The 18,631-nt window shown below is 38.3% G+C and overlaps 3 protein-coding genes across 4 annotated transcripts in view; 1 reads left to right on the top strand and 2 right to left on the bottom strand.

Annotated features, from left to right (window-relative positions):
• Positions 1 to 18,631, bottom strand: part of LOC127869527 (calcium-binding protein P-like) — a 141,693-nt gene that overhangs the window by 68,220 nt on the left and 54,842 nt on the right. The gene's annotated exons all lie outside the window — the stretch shown is intronic.
• LOC127869526 (cyclin-dependent kinase 5-like) overlaps positions 1 to 18,631 on the bottom strand; it is a 159,672-nt gene that overhangs the window by 99,141 nt on the left and 41,900 nt on the right. The gene's annotated exons all lie outside the window — the stretch shown is intronic.
• The window catches only part of LOC127869524 (SWI/SNF-related matrix-associated actin-dependent regulator of chromatin subfamily D member 1-like), a 53,219-nt gene that overhangs the window by 26,709 nt on the left and 7,879 nt on the right, over positions 1 to 18,631 (top strand). The window contains exons 3-11 of one of the 2 annotated variants that reach the window (XM_052412160.1): positions 1,304 to 1,327; positions 4,090 to 4,189; positions 4,854 to 4,896; positions 6,130 to 6,252; positions 6,824 to 6,949; positions 7,814 to 7,933; positions 15,528 to 15,629; positions 16,136 to 16,297; positions 17,964 to 18,116. In XM_052412160.1, the coding sequence (XP_052268120.1) occupies positions 1,304 to 1,327; positions 4,090 to 4,189; positions 4,854 to 4,896; positions 6,130 to 6,252; positions 6,824 to 6,949; positions 7,814 to 7,933; positions 15,528 to 15,629; positions 16,136 to 16,297; positions 17,964 to 18,116 (953 nt within the window). The remainder of the gene's footprint in view (positions 1 to 1,303; positions 1,328 to 4,089; positions 4,190 to 4,853; positions 4,897 to 6,129; positions 6,253 to 6,823; positions 6,950 to 7,813; positions 7,934 to 15,527; positions 15,630 to 16,135; positions 16,298 to 17,963; positions 18,117 to 18,631) is intronic. The other variant, XM_052412161.1, reaches the window with a different exon arrangement.

Below are 18,631 nucleotides of genomic sequence, written 5' to 3'. Positions count from 1 at the left end.
TGGAGAGTTCTGTTTTTGTCGTTAAATTTTGTGAGACTACGAAGATTGCTTATATAAGGTATAAAATACGTCAAGTATGTGTACACGGCGGAATAGCTCAGTAGGCTAAAGCGTTTTTACTTCAGGACTCTGGCAGGACTCCAGGGGTCACTGGTTCGAAACCTGCTCCGGGCAATGTTCTTTTCCTTTTTTTAATTTTATTCTTGATTTTTTACTGGAGCTTTTACGATCCAATGTTTACATTTATCAATATAAAGCATTTAATGAATAAGTTAAAAAATGCCAAAATCTGTGAAAAGGCCCCTTTAAACAATACCAGGGTACATGTATACGTGAATGGAGGATAACTCAGTTGGTAGAGAACTTCACTGTCTATTAGGGTTTGTGAGTTTACTTCCCTGCCCTACCACATCTTATTACTGGAATGAAGTTGAGAATGGTAAACAATCCAAACTTTCAAACAAAATACTCTCAATAGCTTGTGTATGAGGTTTGCTTTCTCTTGCTAAAATCACTTTGATTTACAATTCTCAGGATATAACGAGCAAAACACTTGTCTTAATGTATGTGCGTAAAGTTGGTCTACAGATTAGCCAGTGCAGTGTGTGAAGGCTAAAGAAGGGTCGACACTTTCCACTATAGCCTGTGCAGTGTGTGCAGGCTAATGAAGGGTCGACACTTTCCACTTTTATGTTGTTTTCTTCGTTGAAAGGAAGTCTGTTCTTAGTGAAAATCCAGTTAAGGCGAAAATTGTAATCAGGGATGATACTTTATTCACATTTATTTAGCCCAGTTTTTCCCCATGGAGCTAGTATTTTCTTCCATAGACGTTTAAAGTAAGGTTTCTCTCTGTCTGTCGAATCCAACAGAATATTAATGACTGTGGTGATCCAATCTACCGGAACACCACCGTATTTAAGTATTCCATTTACTCCTTGCTAGAAAGTTAATTAAAATACTCTTGAAAACAACAGTGTTATTTGAAATTGGCACATATATGTACACAAAATGAAAGCAAGTTACATGCAGCCAAAACACGCTTATGAATTCTTTGTATGACGCCAATGTCTTGTGAGTGTCTAAAAATAGACTGGGATATTCCCAGTTGACCCCGAAATGTTACTGATAATACAAAACAAAATTGAGTTGTCCGCTTTACCAATTTTTCAATACAGAAACAGGTTTCAGACTTAAAAGAATGTGTATCAACTAGCTTGAATTTAATTTCGACATGCCCAAATATTTAAGTAAGATTTATTGTAGGCTTGTAATACTTTTCATTTCATCTGTTGTGGATGTGTAGGTCCAAGCAAGTCCAAAGATTCAGGTACTGTAATTGCTTAGCTCTGCTTTGTGGCGGGCAATTATCTCGAGCGCATGCATGGCCTCCAATACAGTGATACAGTGATAAGTGTCCGTGCAATACGTTCATATGCAATGCCACATTATAAATAATAGTTGCTTTTTAGTGTGTGCTATGTTTGCACCAGAGGTGTTTGTGCTTGCGCCATATTGTAGTCAATGGTATTCATTCAACATTTTAGCCATGCATTAAACCCCCTTTTCATGGAGCGAGGCACACATAGTTGTCAGGTTTCATTTTGTGTACTACCAGAAGGGGTTATCACGTGATAGTCAAGATGGCGAAGTCCATACAGAGACAACTATTTTTTGCTGTTTTATACCCTTTATTACTTTAGTTTAACTTTTAAATGATGCTCACTTTCCAACCATATCAGTAAAAATGTGATAAGCGTTTATTTCGTATTAAAAATCGCTTTATATCTTGACTTTAATCTCTGCAAATGTTCTTATATGTAGATATAAAGAATGAATATTAATACGAAATAAACGCTAGTAATTTTCTTGTTGATAATAGTGAGCGGCATTTAAAAAATAATACGAGTAATAAAGGGTATAAAACGGCAAAAAATACCTGCCTAGGCATGGATGTGGCCATCTTGATTATAACATGATTACCCATCTCTGACTATGATTCATCAATTTATATTGAACATTAAAGTTATAGGAGCTGTCTGAAACAGATTTTTTGCTGAATTTAATAACTTGTGTGTGATCAGAACTCATTTTTAGCGAGGCTGTTTTCGGAGAAACCCGAGCTATTGTCATAGCCAGCTCGTCGTACGCCGTCCGTCGTAGGCGTCATGCTAAAACCTTCACATTGGCCATTACTTTTTAAATATTGAAGATAGCACCTTGATATTTGGCATGCATGTGTATCTCATGGAGCTGCACATTTTGAGTGGTAAAATTTCAAGGTGAACATCATCCTTCAAGGTCTAGGGTCGAAAAAACAAAGTCAAGGGAAGTTATAAGCTTTAAATTTACATAGTTATTTGACCTGCCCACCTATATATTTTTGTTAAATAAATCAAAGCGGCGCAGTAGGCGGCATTGTGTTTCTGACAAACACATTGTGGTAAAAGGTCAAGGTCATCCTTTACGGTCTACGGTAAAAAATACAAATTGAAGGAAAGTATATAATAAGCTTTAAAAAGGGAGAAAATTATTCAATATTGAACTTAGCCACTTTATATATTTGGCATGCATGTGTATCTCATGGAGCTGCACATTTCATGTGGTCAATCACAGTACCGGTAGTGGCTTTCAATTATTTGCAAATAAAAATAGAGATTTGTTAGAGACAATTATTTTCAAGGGAAGTAATTTATATAATTATAAATCTCATATTATATATTTCCTTACCAAGAATTGAAGTTCTTTTCACAGTTACTGAACAGATTTATTATTTTAATTATTTATAACTCAAATGATTGATTTGTCAAAGTTTTTTTTAAATGATATAATTATAATTTCTTGATGTTCATCACATACCTGTGGACTTGTGTCCATAGATACATGATGAACTCTGGCTATGATCTCTTTTAAACCACAGGCCTTGGTTGTCAGTGATGTCTTGTCCCCCCGGTTAGATTGGACAAAATTCAAGGGAAATAATAAGCTTTAAAGGGAGATGATTTCTATATCTGCCAAATGATAAAAAGCAATTTTATTTCAAAGCGGCGCAATAGGTGTCATTGTGTTTTGACGAACACATCTCTTGATATAATTATCATTTCTTACCTGTTCTAATTTGTGAATGCTAGTTTTCATTTAATACCAGTGGACTTATATCCATACATACATGATGAACTCTGGCTATGATCTCTTTGATAAATCACAGGCCTTGGTTGTCAGTGATGACTGACTTGGTCATTTTTGACCCCCCCCCCCCCCCCCGGTTAGATTGGACAATATCCAAGGGAATAAATAAAGCTTTAAAGGGAGATGATTTCTAAACCTGCCAAATGATAAATAGAAATTTTATTTAAAGTGGCGCAGTAGGGGGCATAAGGTTTCTGACAAACACATCTCTTGTTGGGTCACTAGCTCAAAGGTCAAGGTCACTGTTACCTCTAAAAAAAAAAATTCTGACAAGCTTTTGCAGCCGAGCGTGGCACCCGTTATGCGGTGCTCTTGTTAAAAGAAACTAAAAGTGAGTGTATGTGATATTGATTGCATAAAAAACATGTAAATGTCAAGGTCTTTGCATACCTGATTTCTTTAAAGAGATCTTTAGATTTCTGTGTTGGACCTGCTGGTAACAAGGTAGCCACTTGCTTTGATAGATAAATGTATGCTTTTGGTTTTGCCTAAAAGAAGTCTTCTGGTAGTCAGTTATTTAAATTTTATTGTAGATCTGAACATTTTTGTTTAACCAACACATTTGTTGTGTGTGCAAGTTTTACTTTTGTTTACGTCTTTTTTTTTATCAACGTGAACTCTGCTCATTGAATTATATCTTACGCAGCTTTCATTTTAGCAGCATTTTAATTCTATCAAAGATGAATGTATGTTATTGAAACAATTTGTAAGCACAGATATTTAACCACTATCTCTCTTCTTTGTGACGGAAATCTTAAAAAAGTAACCTAATTTTTTTTTTCAAATATATTATATACATTCTCCCAATTTTAAATAAACGTAATTCTTACACTTTATAATCAAAATTTAAGTGCATGGTAAGATCCTTACTCAAACCAGCCCCTGGTTGTGCCCGTGTTTCAGGGATGGGACGCCCTGGGTCTGGGATGCCTCCCCCACCCATGGGTACGCCGGGCCTGGACAGGAAGAGACCCTCAGACTCCAAGTCAGCACACAAGATGGCGTGAGTACCACCTTACACTGTCCTCTCTTCTGATGTTGTTGGATACTAGAGGAGCAGTGTTGATCTGTCCTCGCACACAAAACTGGTTTAACCCATTTATGCCTTGTGGACTCTCCCATCCTTCTAAATTGGATCAATTTATTTCCAAAATTAGGGATGTCTAGTATATTTATTTCTATATTTAGTATATTTCTTACAGAAATTCCTTTAAGTAAACAGCGCATTATGCGGCGTCTCATCAGTGTCTATGCTGTTTGCCAAGGCCTTTTGTCTAGACGCTAGGCATAAATGGGTTAATCCTTTCCCACTTAGAAGCAAATTGAAAATGGCTATGTGCAAACAGCAAAAAAACAGAATAGCCTGCGAGTAACTCGCAGTCTGTTCAGGTTTTATGTTGTTTGCTGCTCATCAATATCCAAGGGTTGGAAATGAAGACATGAATTTAGTAAGAAAAGTCTTTAATTAATGTAACTTTCTAAGAGACTACAAATGGGTCACAATACATATCTAAGTGGTATAGTGTTAAGACTGGTCACTTGGAGACTGTATATTATTGCAGGTAAGGTCAGTAGCAATTTATATCTAGTCAGAACGGTCATTCATTTAAAATAAACACTGCATATAAGTTATATGTTTATAAATACATCTATTATGTTTATTACAGAAAGAAGAAGAAAATGCTTGCAGATAAGATCCTCCCACAACGTGTAAGTGAAATGGCATGTCCAATATGGTAAATATAGGGGTGTACAAAAGCACAATCCCTGCTGGAATATCAGATTCCACAGTCAGGTCATTCTTTCTGATTTTGTTGTCGCCCTAAGTTTGAGTTGCTGTAATCTATAATTATACATGTTTATTGCATTCCCATTTGTATGTCAAAGTCTATACATAATTTTCTTGACTGGGTTTGATTACAAATAGCATGGGATGAAAGAGCAACACAATGCACCTGTTTGAAAATCAAAGCACCAACTGATCTAAAATGGATTTGCCCGATTAGGTATTTCGGATAACATACTTGCCAGTGTTCAAATCTAAGTGGCCAATGTGAGCGGGTGAGTGAAATATAACAGCCCTGATATAAGTGTCCTTTAAGTATCAAACATAATTATTTGATTATTCTACAAGAGCAATACATGTTCTTTTTATGCCCCCGGATCAAATAGTCGGGGGGTATATTGTTTTTGGCCTGTCTGTCTGTCATTGTGTGTGTCTGTCCAAAAACTTAACCTTGGTCATAACTTTTGCAATATTGAAGATAGTGACTTGATATTTGGCATGCATGTGTATCTCATGGAGCTGCACATTTGGAGTGGTGAAAGGTTACAGTCAAGGTCATCCTTTGCGGTCAAAGGTCAAATATATGACTTCAAAGCGGTGCAATAGGGGGTATTGTGTTTCACAAACACAGCTCTTGTTATTGTATCATGTTTTAGTACAAAAAATAAAATACAGGTAAAAAAACACTTAAATATCATACATTTGTGTATCATGACATCGTCATATTTGTGTAAAACAACATCATAAAGAGATGCAGGGGAAAATGTGTCATAATCTGTGAGTTTTTCATTTGTCAGTAAAATGCATGCATTTTCATTTGTCAGAAAAAGGAACTGAGGCTTGTAGACTGTCATAATTATTTGAAAAATATTGCCATATTTCATATGTTTTCACTGATTTTCACTGTACTCTTATATATTCTATTTTGTTTCTGACATCAAATGTTCTTTTACCACTATAATTCTATATTCCACTGAAAAGCATATGATGCTAAATAATCATACCCCTATCAAAGAATGGCAATATCAAAAAGATCAACAGAGTTTTCTATCTCCAGATGCTTATTGCTCCCCTGAATAAAGTCTCATATTATTTTCAAATATAATTATTCAGCTATTCTTCAAATGAAATACATGTCCCTAATATTGTTATTGCAGGTTCGAGACCTGGTGCCTGAGTCCCAGGCATACATGGACCTGCTCGCGTTCGAGAGGAAGCTTGATGCCACGATCACACGCAAGCGTCTTGACATCCAGGAGGCTCTCAAACGTCCCATGAAGGTGAGCAAACATGGCATAGTAGTACAAGCCTTGCTCTGGAAAATGAGGGCTTAATGCAAAATTAGCATAATTATATGAGTTGTGTTCTGAGAAAACTGGGCAAAATGCATGTGCGTAAAGTGTCGTCCCAGAAAGTCAGTCTCTTCTTAGCAAAAATCTATTTCAGGTGAAAAGTGTCGATCCTGATTAGCCTGTGCGGACTGCATTATGCCCAGTTTTCGCAGAACGCACCTCATATTCATCTTGCTTGTATTGAGTCTTAGCCAAAGTGTAAACTGCAAAGTGTCATCACTTATCTTTGAGCCTTGTGCTGGGACAATGGGGCATGTGCGTAAAGTATCGTTTAAGATTACTGAAAACTGCACAGGCTAATCATGGAGGACACTTTCCGCCAAAACTGGATTCTCATTAAGAAGACATTTCCTTCAAACAAAAATTCTATACAAGCGCAAAGTGTCATCCCTGATTGGCTTGTGCTAGGAAAAGTATAAAATGTAACCTATATATCCTAATGGTGGCTTATAGTTTTACTTTAAGCTCAATTATTTTCTCTTTGTAAATTGTGTTTCAGCAAAAGCGTAAGCTGCGTATATTCATCTCCAACACGTTCTACCCGTCCAAGGTGGGGGAGGGGGAGGGGGAGGAGGACACTGTACCATCCTGGGAGCTCCGTGTAGAGGGACGCCTGCTGGATGACGTAAGTTAACACTGAGCTTGTTCAGGGAAAATGGGGCTTAATGCATGTGCCGAAAGTGTCCTCCCAGATTGGCCTCATGGATGACACTTTCAGCTTTCAAGGTCTTTATGGGAAAGGAAATCCCGTCTTATATGTAGCTCAATTGCATGGAAATTCTTCTTATAAGGGTGCACCCTCCATTTTGTCTGTTTCTTGGGGTCAAATTTCGGTCTGTAAATCACACCCTTTCCCCTTCTCAAAAGGTATGTTCTTTCCCAAATGAATGCTTAAAATTTTCAATTTAAGATTTCTGGGAAAAAAAAGTTAAAAAACAATATTTTTAGCTCTTTTTCTCATTTTCCAGCTGTTTAATTTTGGCATTAATATATTTCATTGGAAACACTTATTTTCAATTTATAAGTATTTGTAAGCAAAATTCAACACAACAATGTCCCAATTTTAGGCAAAACAACCCATTTTTTCCAATCCAAATGGTCTTTGCCCCATTCCCAGAATGGTGAAAAAAACACTGGTATAAAATATATAAGCACACTATATACAGCTTGGATCTGTATCATCTGGGCAGGGAACCATCTGGGCTCTTTTGCTATAAAGTTATCATGTTTTGCCCCTTTTGAACAGTGTTCCTTCATGGCAGCGGATATAGTCAACTGAATTATTGTACAAATTATTATATTGGTGGGAATGAAATTTTGTGCTTTTTCAAAAATGACTTGTGCACAACACAATTTTAAAAAAGACATTCAAATTTAAATGTTCCTATGTGTTTGTGTGTTTACAACGTTGATCCATCAATCCAAGAAATGGGCAAAAATAAATGTCCCACAAATAATATTGATTTTACAGCACTGTTTTTCCTTTCAGACGGTCAGCTCTAAAGTGCAGGACGCCAACAAACTGAAGAGGAAGTTCTCGTCATTCTTCAAGAGCCTGGTGATTGAACTGGACAAGGAACTCTATGGACCTGATAATCACCTTGTGGAGGTGAGTCCATGTTTTTTATGTCAAAATTGAGCCTCATTCCCTATGTCAAAAAAGTATTTTTTTCTCCCAAATATCTGCTTTAAATTCCCTTTACCCTTTGCATGCTGGGAAATTTGTCATCTGCTAAAATGTTGTCTGCTAAATTTCTAAAATACGCATTTTCTTCGATTTTTTTTCAAAGAATTCTATCAGAATAGCAAACAGTTTGGATCCTGATGAGACGCCACGTTTTGTGGCGTCTCATCTGGATCCAAACTGTTTGCAAAGGCCTTCAAATTCCGGTTCCAGCGCTCAAAGGGTTAAGTAATATTTTTGTGTGTGAATAAATTGCAACATAAGTTTATTTCTGAATCCATCTATATAGGTTGAACCTTAGTGAATAATATGTATGAAAAAAACTTATTCTAAATTTTAAAATAATTGTAAGCAAAAAAAATGAAGCATTACAATTTTTCCCTATTCAATGGGTATTCCCCCTCATAAAAAATGTTGAAAAAAACATAGCAATGTGTGTTTGTTGAACCAACTTATTAATGGTCAAGATAAGCACAGGCTTTTTGCAAAGTTTACCACTTAAATTGTTAAATACTTAACCTAGTCTTGCACCTCATTAGTTTCAAGTTATTTATTATACCCCCACAAACGAAGTTTAGGGGGGTATATAGGAGTGAACTTGTCTGTCAGTCGGTCAGTCTGTCTTTCGGTCCGTATTAAGTGTCCGCTCTCTAATTCAAGTAGTTTCCATCCGATCTTCACCAAACTTGGTCAGAAGTTGTATCTACAAGATGTCTAGGCCAAGTTTGAACATGGGCCTTACCGGGTCAAAAACTAGGTCACGGGGTCTATTAGTGCGTTTTAAACATTCAGCATGTTGTCCGCTCTCTAATTCAAGTTGTTTTCATCCGATCTTCACCAAACTTGGTCAGAAGTTGTATATAGATGATCTTAAGGCCAAGTTTGAACATGGGCCTTTCCGGGTCAAAAACTTGGTAACAGGGTCACTTAGTGCGTTTTTTAACATAAAACCAGAGCAGCGTGGGAATAAGTGGCAGTCAGTTCAGGTTTAAGTGAGAATTTGCTATATGGCACCAGCATAAAATCAGAGCAGCCTTGGAATAACTGACAGTCAGCTCAGGTTTAAGTGAACATTTGCTATATGTCACCAGCATAAAACCAGAGCAGCCTGGGAATAAGTGGCAGTCAGTTCAGGTTTAAGTGAACATTTGCTATATGTAACCAGCATAAAACCAGAGCAGCCTTGGAATAACTGGCAGTCAGTTCAGGTTTAAGTGAACATTTGCTATATGGCAGCAGCATAAAACCAGAGCAGCCTTGGAATAAGTGGCAGTCAGTTCAGGTTTAAGTGAGCATTTGCTATATGGCACCAGAATAAAACTAGAGCAGCCTTGGAATAAGTGGCAGTCAGTTCAGGTTTAAGTGAACATTTGCTATATGTCACCAGCATAAAACCAGAGCAGCCTTGGAATAAGTGGCAGTCAGTTCAGGTTTAAGTGAACATTTACTATATGTCACCAGCATAAAACCAGAGCAGCCTTGGAATAAGTGGCAGTCAGTTCAGGTTTAAGTGAACATTTGCTATATGTCACCAGCATAAAACCAGAGCAGCCTTGGAATAACTGGCAGTCAGTTCAGGTTTAAGTGAACATTTACTATATGTCACCAGCATAAAACCAGAGCAGCCTTGGAATAAGTGGCAGTCAGTTCAGGTTTAAGTGAACATTTGCTATATGTCACCAGCATAAAACCAGAGCAGCCTGGGAATAAGTGGCAGTCAGTTCAGGTTTAAGTGAACATTTGCTATATGTCACCAGCATAAAACTAGAGAAGCCTGGGAATAAGTGGCAGTCAGTTCAGGTTTAAGTTAACATTTGCTATATGGCACCAGCATAAAGCCAGAGCAGCCTTGGAATAAGTGGCAGTAAGTTCAGGTTTAAGTGAACATTTGCTATATGGCACCAGCATAAAACCAGAGCAGCCTGGGAATAAGTGGCAGTCAGTTCAGGTTTAAGTGAACATTTGCTATATGGCACCAGCATAAAACCAGAGCAGCCTGGGAATAAGTGGCAGTCAGTTCAGGTTTAAGTGAACATTTGCTATATGGCACCAGCATAAAACCAGAGCAGCCTGGGAATAAGTGGCAGTAAGTTCAGGTTTAAGTGAACATTTGCTATATGTCACCAGCATAAAACTAGAGCAGCCTGGGAATAAGTGGCAGTCAGTTCAGGTTTAAGTGAACATTTGCTATATGGCACCAGCATAAAACCAGAGCAGCCTTGGAATAACTGGCAGTCAGTTCAGGTTTAAGTGAACATTTGCTATATGTCACCAGCATAAAAACCAGAGCAGCCTTGGAATAACTTGCAGTCAGTTCAGTTTTAAGTGAACATTTGCTATATGGCACCAGCATAAAACCAGAGCAGCCTTGGAATAACTGGCAGTCAGTTCAGGTTTAAGTGAACATTTGCTATATGTCACCAGCATAAAACCAGAGCAGCCTGGGAATAAGTGGCAGTCAGTTCAGGTTTAAGTGAACATTTGCTATATGTCACCAGCATAAAACTAGAGCAGCCTGGGAATAAGTGGCAGTCAGTTCAGGTTAAAGTGAACATTTGCTATATGTCACCAGCATAAAACTAGAGCAGCCTGATAATAAGTGGCAGTCAGTTCAGGTTTAAGTTAACATTTGCTATATGGCACCAGCATAAAACCAGAGCAGCCTTGGAATAAGTGGCAGTCAGTTCAGGTTTAAGTGAACATTTGCTATATGTCACCAGCATAAAACCAGAGCAGCCTTGGAATAACTGGCAGTCAGTTCAGTTTTAAGTGAACATTTGCTATATGTCACCAGCATAAAACCAGAGCAGCCTTGGAATAACTGGCAGTCAGTTCAGGTTTAAGTGAACATTTGCTATATGTCACCAGCATTAAACCAGAGCAGCCTTGGAATAAGTGGCAGTCAGTTCAGGTTTAAGTGAACATTTGCTATACGTTACCAGAATAAAACCAGAGCAGCCTGGGATAAATCACAGTCTGTTCAGGTTTAAGTGAACATTTGCTATATGGAACCAGCATAAAACCAGAGCAGCCTGGGAATAATTCGCAGTCACTTCAGGTTTAAGTGAACATTTGCTATATGGCACCAGCATAAAACCAGAGCAGCCTGGGACTAAGTGGCGGTCAGTTCAGGTTTAAGTGAACATTTGCTATTTGGCACCAGCATAAAACCAGAGCAGCCTGGGAATAAGTGGCAGTCAGTTCAGGTTTTATGCAGTTTTTTGCTTATCAGTATCTTAGGGTTGGAAATAAAGCCTTTTAAACTTGAATATTAAGAAAGATCTTATATTTACACTGATTTTCTAAGGGGCTTCAAACGGGACATATGTTTATCTGAGTGAATAGGGTTAAATCACTTTATCTCTATACACAACATGAACACAAAAAAGAATGAATGAACACTTCCATTCGCATTTAACCAATAGCGGACTAATCCACCTTCAACATAATTAATTCTTTGATCATACTTTTAAATTATTTTCTAAAGAACTACGATCAGGTCAAAATGTGAGTGGGAGCTTTCAAGGTTTAAATTCTGTAGCACAATCCTGTGAATGGAACAAGCCACTTGTAAATAAAAGGTTTACATCATTAACCTAATTGTTATGATGTTATCAGATCAGGCTGTGGTTGTCCCAGTTTAGAATCCATGTGATCCACTGGCACATTTTACACTCAGATCGAATACATTCATGGTCACTCATGTTAGTTGTCCTCTTAACATGACTTTACAGGTTTCGTGTCAATCAGAAAGCAATACATGTTAATGAAGGTGTAACCTGTGAGAGTCTATCTGTCAACTCATGCATAATGGGACCTACCTATAAACCATGTCAGAGGTTTAGAACATTTGGCATTTTGCTCGCTGTCCCATTTTTCAAATGAATGGCATTGGAAGATTTCTTTCATAGGGATTGTTGACAAGCCTTAGAAAAAATTAGAGTAGTTCTTTTCTCGACTTTTCGTAGCACATGCAAGCTATTCTACTTGCCCTAGCGTCAGCATCCAAGCTAGGTTAAAGTTTTTCGTTTTGCTGGTGTTTAAGGAATGGCCTAAGGGTTTTCATTCAGTTTCCACACTTATATTACCCATATTAAATCACCCCATAAGCCAAAATAACTGGTGTTTGAAATTTTTCATAACTAGGGCCATTTTACGCTTAGAAATTTGCATATTGTTTGTACTCGATACATTTTTATGCCCCCGAAGGAGGGCATATAGTGATCGGACCGTCCGTCCGTCTGTCTGGCTGTCTTTTCGTCACACTTTGCATTTAGGTTTCGCATTTAGGTTTCGAAAAATGCTCATAACTTCTATGTCCCTTCACATAGCAACTTGATATTTGGCATGCATGTGTATCTCATGGAGCTGCACATTTTGAGGGGTGAAAGGTCAAGGTCATCCTTCAAGGTCAAAGGTAAAAAAACATGTATTAAAGCGGCGCAGTAGGGGGCAGTGTGTTTCTGACAAACACATCTCTTGTTAAAACTAATTATGCCCCCCTTCAAAGAAGAGGGGGTTTATTGCTTTGCTCATGTCTGTCGGTCGGTCTGTCGGTCCGTCCACCAGGTGGTTGTCAGACGAAAACTCAAGAACGCTTGGGCCTAGGATCGTGAAACTTCATAGGTACATTGATCATGACTCGCAGATGACCCCTATTGATTTTGAGGTCACTAGGTCAAAGGTCAAGGTCACGGTGACCCGAAATAGTAAAATGGTTTTTGAATGATAACTCAAGAACGCTTGGGCCTAGGATCATGAAACTTCATAGGTACATTGATCATGACTCGCAGATGACCCCTATTGATTTTGAGGTCACTAGGTCAAAGGTCAAGGTCACGGTGACCCGAAATAGTAAAAATGGTTTCCGGATGATAACTCAAGAATGCATACGCCTAGGATCATGAAACTTCATGGGTAGATTGATCATGACTCGCAGATGACCCCTATTGATTTTGAGGTCACTAGGTCAAAGGTCAAGGTCACGGTGACCCGAAATAGTAAAATGGTTTTCGGATGATAACTCAAGAACGCATATGCCTAGGATCATGAAACTTCACAGGTAGATTGATCATGACTCGCAGATGACCCCTATTGATTTTGAGGTCACAAGGTCAAAGGTCAAGGTCACGGTGACCCAAAATAGTAAAATGATTTTCGGATGATAACTCAAGAACGCTTTTGCCTAGGATCATGACACTTCATAGGTACATTGATCGTGACTCGCAGATGACCCCTATTGATTTTCAGGTCACTAGGTCAAAGATCAAGGTCACAGTGACAAAAAACGTATTCACACAATGGCTTCCACTACAACGGACAGCCCATATGGGCGACATGCATGTTTTACAAACAGCCCTTGTTTAGCAATTGTACTGAAACTGTATACATGTATTTCTTACAGAGTATTCCAGGGATTGACATGGAATGAGTGTGACAAAGGTTAATGTCATTTTTAGCTCATCTATTTAAAAAAAAAAATGAGCTATTGTCATCACCTTGGCATCTGCGTCGGCGTCCGGTTAAGTTGTGTGTTTAGGTCCACTTTACTCAGAAAGTATCAATGCTATTGCATTCAAACTTGGTACGCTTACTTACTGTCATGAGGGGACTGGGCAGACAAAGTCAGATAACTCTGGCGTGCGTTTTGACAGAATTATGTGCCCTTTTTATACTTAGAAAATTGAAATTTTGGTTAAGTTTTGTGTTTAGGTCCATTTTATTCCTTAAGTATCAAAGCTATTGCTTTCATACTTGCAACACTTACTAACTATCATATGGGGACTGTGCAGGCAAAGTTATGTAACTCTGACTGGCATTTTGACAGAATTATGTGCCCTTTTTATACTTAGAAAAGTGAAAAATTGGTTAAGTTTTGTGTTTAGGTCCACTTTATTCCTAAAGTATCCTAGCTATTGCTTTCATACTTGCAACACTTTCTAACTATCTCAAGGGGACTGTGCAGGCAAAGTTATGTAACTCTGACTGGCATTTTGACTGAATTATGGGCCTTTTATACTTGAAATTGAAAATTTGATCAAGTTTTGTGTTTTGGTCTACTTTACTCCCAAAGTATCATAGATATTGCTTTCATACTTGGAACACTCACAAACTATCATAAGGGGACAGTACAGGACAAGTTGCATAACTCTGGTTTTCATTTTGACGGAATTATGGCCCTTTTTTTTTACTTTTAAATTTTGTGTTTAGATTCACTTTACTTCTAAAGTATTAAGGCCAATGCTTTCAAACTTCAAATACTTTCATGCTATCATGAGGGTACTGTACCTGGCAAGTTGAATTTTACCTTGACCATTGAATGACCTTAACTATTAAGGTCAAATTATTAAATTTTGCTAAAATTGCCATAAATTCTTTATTTATGATTAGAATTGATTGATACTTTGAAAAAACAACTCTTTCCTGACATACTACAATAGACTCCACTCAAACCATCCCCCACGCCCCCCACCCCACAATCCCCCCCCCCCCATTTTTTTTTAAAGATCATCTAATAAATGACTACACCCTCATACTATACCCCCGCACCGCCCCCCCAATTGGTTTTTGAAACATGGTTAAAAAAAAAAAAAAAAAAGTTATTATTTTATTTCTGAAATACCGTCCAACAATCCCACCCAAGAATACTCCCCCCCCCCCAAAAAAAAAAATTAAAAAATTATAATTCTTTGTTTGCATTTTTTTTCTTATTTTTGGAAGATAATGTAATAAATGACCACACACCCACACTGTACACCCCTCTCCACCCCACCCCTCCCTCCTTTGTGATTGAAGTATTGAGATAGGTCCCTTCACCTTTAAAAGAAAAATAGATGAGCAGTCTGCACCCGCAAGGAGGTGCTCTTGTACTAAATATAGAAGCATTTCAAACCCTTAGATACTTATGAACAGCAAACAGCATAAAACCTGAACAGACTGCGAGTTAAACACAGGCTGTTCTGGTGTTATGCTGTTTGCACATTTTCACTTTGCTTCTGAATGGGAAAGGGTTGATGTAGTTTGTGTTTATCATTTACAAGTTTAAATAGATTGTCACCTACTCTCTGTCTGTCAGTGTGATTGCAAACTTGTCAACACTCTTCTATTGAAGGATTTCTCTCAATAACTTGGAACAAATATTTTTCAACGTCAACCATTTCTGGCTCACAAGCAAAGCAAAAGTGGCTATATGCAGCAGCCAGCATTACACCAGAACTGCCTGTGAGAAACTCACGTCTGTTCAGGTTGTATGCTGTTGTTACTTATCAGCACCCCAGGATTGGAAATGAAGCTTTTAAAGCTTGAATCTAGTAAAAAAAGGTCTTTAATTAATATTGATTTTAAGGGACAACAAACAGTTCAAAATGCGTACCTAAGTGGTAAAGGCTATGATGGGATCAATGTAGTCGTGTTCTGAGAACAGTGGGCATAATGCATGTGCGTAAATTGTCATCCCTGATTAGCCTGTGCAGTCCGTTTTCTCAGAACGCGGCTCAGTGTAATTTTCTTACATTTTCAGTGGCATCGTACTGCTAACACCCAGGAGACAGACGGCTTCCAAGTGAAGCGTCCCGGTGATCAGAACGTGAGATGCACTGTGCTGTTGATGCTGGACTATCAGGTCTGTACCTGTTTTAGGGCCGTTTTTCTGTAAGTTTAACAGCCCAAATAAGGCTGTCCCCCCTGTAAACACAGTGTAGTCTCTGTTTCCATTTATATTAAGCAGAAATTAAATGTCTTATAATGTAATGTATTGCATTTTCATTTTGCTCAGTCTGTCTCTTCAAGTTATATTTATATTATATTTGTTTATGTCTGTTTGTTCAATTTTGATTGTTTTCAGCCTATGTTGTTTTTTCAGTCTGACAATTTCAAGTTGTATTCATTTTCAGCCTATCCTGTTCAAGTTGTATTCATTTTCAGCCTATCCTGTTCAAGTTGCATGCATTTTCAGCCTATCCTGTTCAAGTTGTATTCATTTTCAGCCTATCTTGTTCAAGTTGTATTCATTTTCAGCCTATCCTGTTCAAGTTGTATTCATTTTCAGCCTATCCTGTTCAAGTTGCATGCATTTTTGACCTATGTTGTATTTTCTGACTGACCTGTTCAAATGGTATGCCTTTTCAGCCTGCGCAGTTCAAGCTGGACCCACGGCTAGCCCGGTTGCTGGGCGTGCACACTCAGACAAGGCCTGTCATCATCAACGCCCTCTGGCAGTACATCAAGACCCACAAGCTGCAGGACTCGCATGAACGCGAGTACATCAACTGTGACCGATACCTTGAACAGGTGAGCATTGTGTCCTCTTTGGTAACACGAATACATCAACTGTGGCCGATATCTGGAACAGGTGAGAAATGTGTCCTCTTTGCTAGCGCCAATACATAAACTTTGACCATTATCTAGAACAGGTGAGAAGAACAGTCTCTCAGTAACTAACAACTGATATCTAGAACAAGTGTCAACTATGGAGTTGCGTTCTAAGGAAACTGAGCATAATGCATGTGCGTAAAGTGTTGTCCAAGATTAGCCTGTGAAGTCCACACAGGCTAATCAGGGACGACACTTTCCGCTTTAATTACATTTTTTGTTAAAATACAGTCTTTTCTTTGCAAAAATCTAATTTAGGTGGAAATTGTCGTCCCTGTGCGGACTTCACAGGCTAATCTGGGACCACACTTTACGCACATGCATTATGCCCAGTTTTCTCAGAACATGATTCTTTGTCATGTTTGGCCACTATTTGAGCCTGGTTCTGGGAAAACTGAACTTAATGCATGTGTGTTAAGTGTCATCCCAGATAAGAAAGTGTGGTCTGCACATGCTGGGGATGGCACTTTCTGCTTATTTAAAGGAAGTCTCTTCTAAAAGCAAATCCAGATTAGGCAGATATTGTCTTCCCCTTTTAGTACGTCACAGGCTAATCTGCGATGACACTTATCGAAATTACCATAAAAGGAGAAAGTATCGTCCCTGATAAGTCTGTGTGGACTGCACAGGCTAATCTAGGGCAACACTTAACGCACATAAATTACGCCCACAAAAAGTATTGTATTTTAACGGAAGCAGACGATATTCATAATTTTCATATTTCATTCAAGACACAAAGGAAAACCAGAAGTCAAATGTGGCGGGAATTCTCCCATTTAAAACCTTGATCTTTGTATGTTGCTTGACTTGAGGTTCCTTGCAAACTTCACAATAATTTTACTATTCTCACTTCATTCCTGTTTACAGATATTCCAGTGCTGATGTAACCATTTCACACTTTTTGTGCCTGTAAACAGATATTCAAGTGCCAGTTTACACACTCCACACACCCCTTGCCTGTTTACAGATATTCAAGTGCCTGTTTACTCACACTTCCTGCCTGTTTACAGATATTCAAGTGCTTGTTTACACACTTCACACACCTCATGCCTGTTTACAGATATCCAAGTACCTGTTGACACACTTCACACACTTTGTGTATGTTTACAGATATTCAATTGCCTGTTGACACACTTATCACACCTCGTGCCTGTTTACAGATATTCAAGTGCCTGTTTACACACTTCACACACCTAGTGCCTGTTTACAGATATTCAAGTGCCTGTTTACACACTTATCACACCTCCTGCCTGTTTACAGATATTCAAGTGCAGGTTTACACACCTGGTGCCTGTTTACAGATATTCAAGTGCCTGCTTACACACTTCACACACTTTGTGCCTGTTTACAGATATTCAATTGCCTGTTTACACACTTATCACACCTTGTGCCTATTTACAGATATTCAAGTGCCTGTTGACACACTTCACACCATTTGTGTAGACCTGTTTACATATATTTGAGTGCCTGTTTACACACTTCACGCACTTCTTTGCTGTTTATATGATAGCAAGTGTATGAAGTTTTCATTCCTTTTTACAGATGTTCGATAGCAAGTGTATGAAGTTTGAAATTCTGTTTACAGATATTCGAGTGCAAGCGTATGAAGTTTGCAGAGATTCCCGGTAAACTTCACACCCTGCTCATGCCTCCCGACCCAATTGTAATCAATCATGTGATCACTGTGGAGGGGCCAGACGCGCGCAAGACTGCCTGCTACGATATCGATGTGGAGGTGGTGAGTAGACTTAACATTGTGTCCCTTAATGTGGATTTCCTCTAAGTATGATGAGGTAAACTTACAATGTATCTCGTGCTAATAAGGAGATCTTCACCTTGCTGCCTTAAAAAAGAAAGATAAACTTGAGATTGTCTCCCTTAAGGAGATAAACCTTAGATTGCTTCCCTTAAGAAGATAAACTTGAGATATCCTTCCTTAAGGAGATAAACTGAGATCCCCTTCCTTAACGAGATGAACTTGATATTGGGTCCCTTAATACGATTAGCTTGAGATTGCCTCCCTTAACAATATAAACCTGAGATTGCACCCCTTAATATGATAAACTCAAGATTTCCTCTGTTTACAAGATATACTTAGATTTCCTCCCTTAACAAGATTAACTCAAGATTTGTTCCTTTAACAGGATACACTTCAGATTTCTTCCCTTAAGAAGATAAACTTGAGATTGCCTCCATTAATAAGATAAATTTGCGATCTCCTCTCTTAACAAGATAAACCTAAGATTGTGTACC

Source organism: Dreissena polymorpha, chromosome 2, assembly GCF_020536995.1.
Source record: "Dreissena polymorpha isolate Duluth1 chromosome 2, UMN_Dpol_1.0, whole genome shotgun sequence".
Classification (NCBI taxonomy): domain Eukaryota; kingdom Metazoa; phylum Mollusca; class Bivalvia; order Myida; family Dreissenidae; genus Dreissena; species Dreissena polymorpha.
Note: the sequence above shows the minus strand (reverse complement) of the source record. Positions and strands in the feature narration are given on the sequence as shown.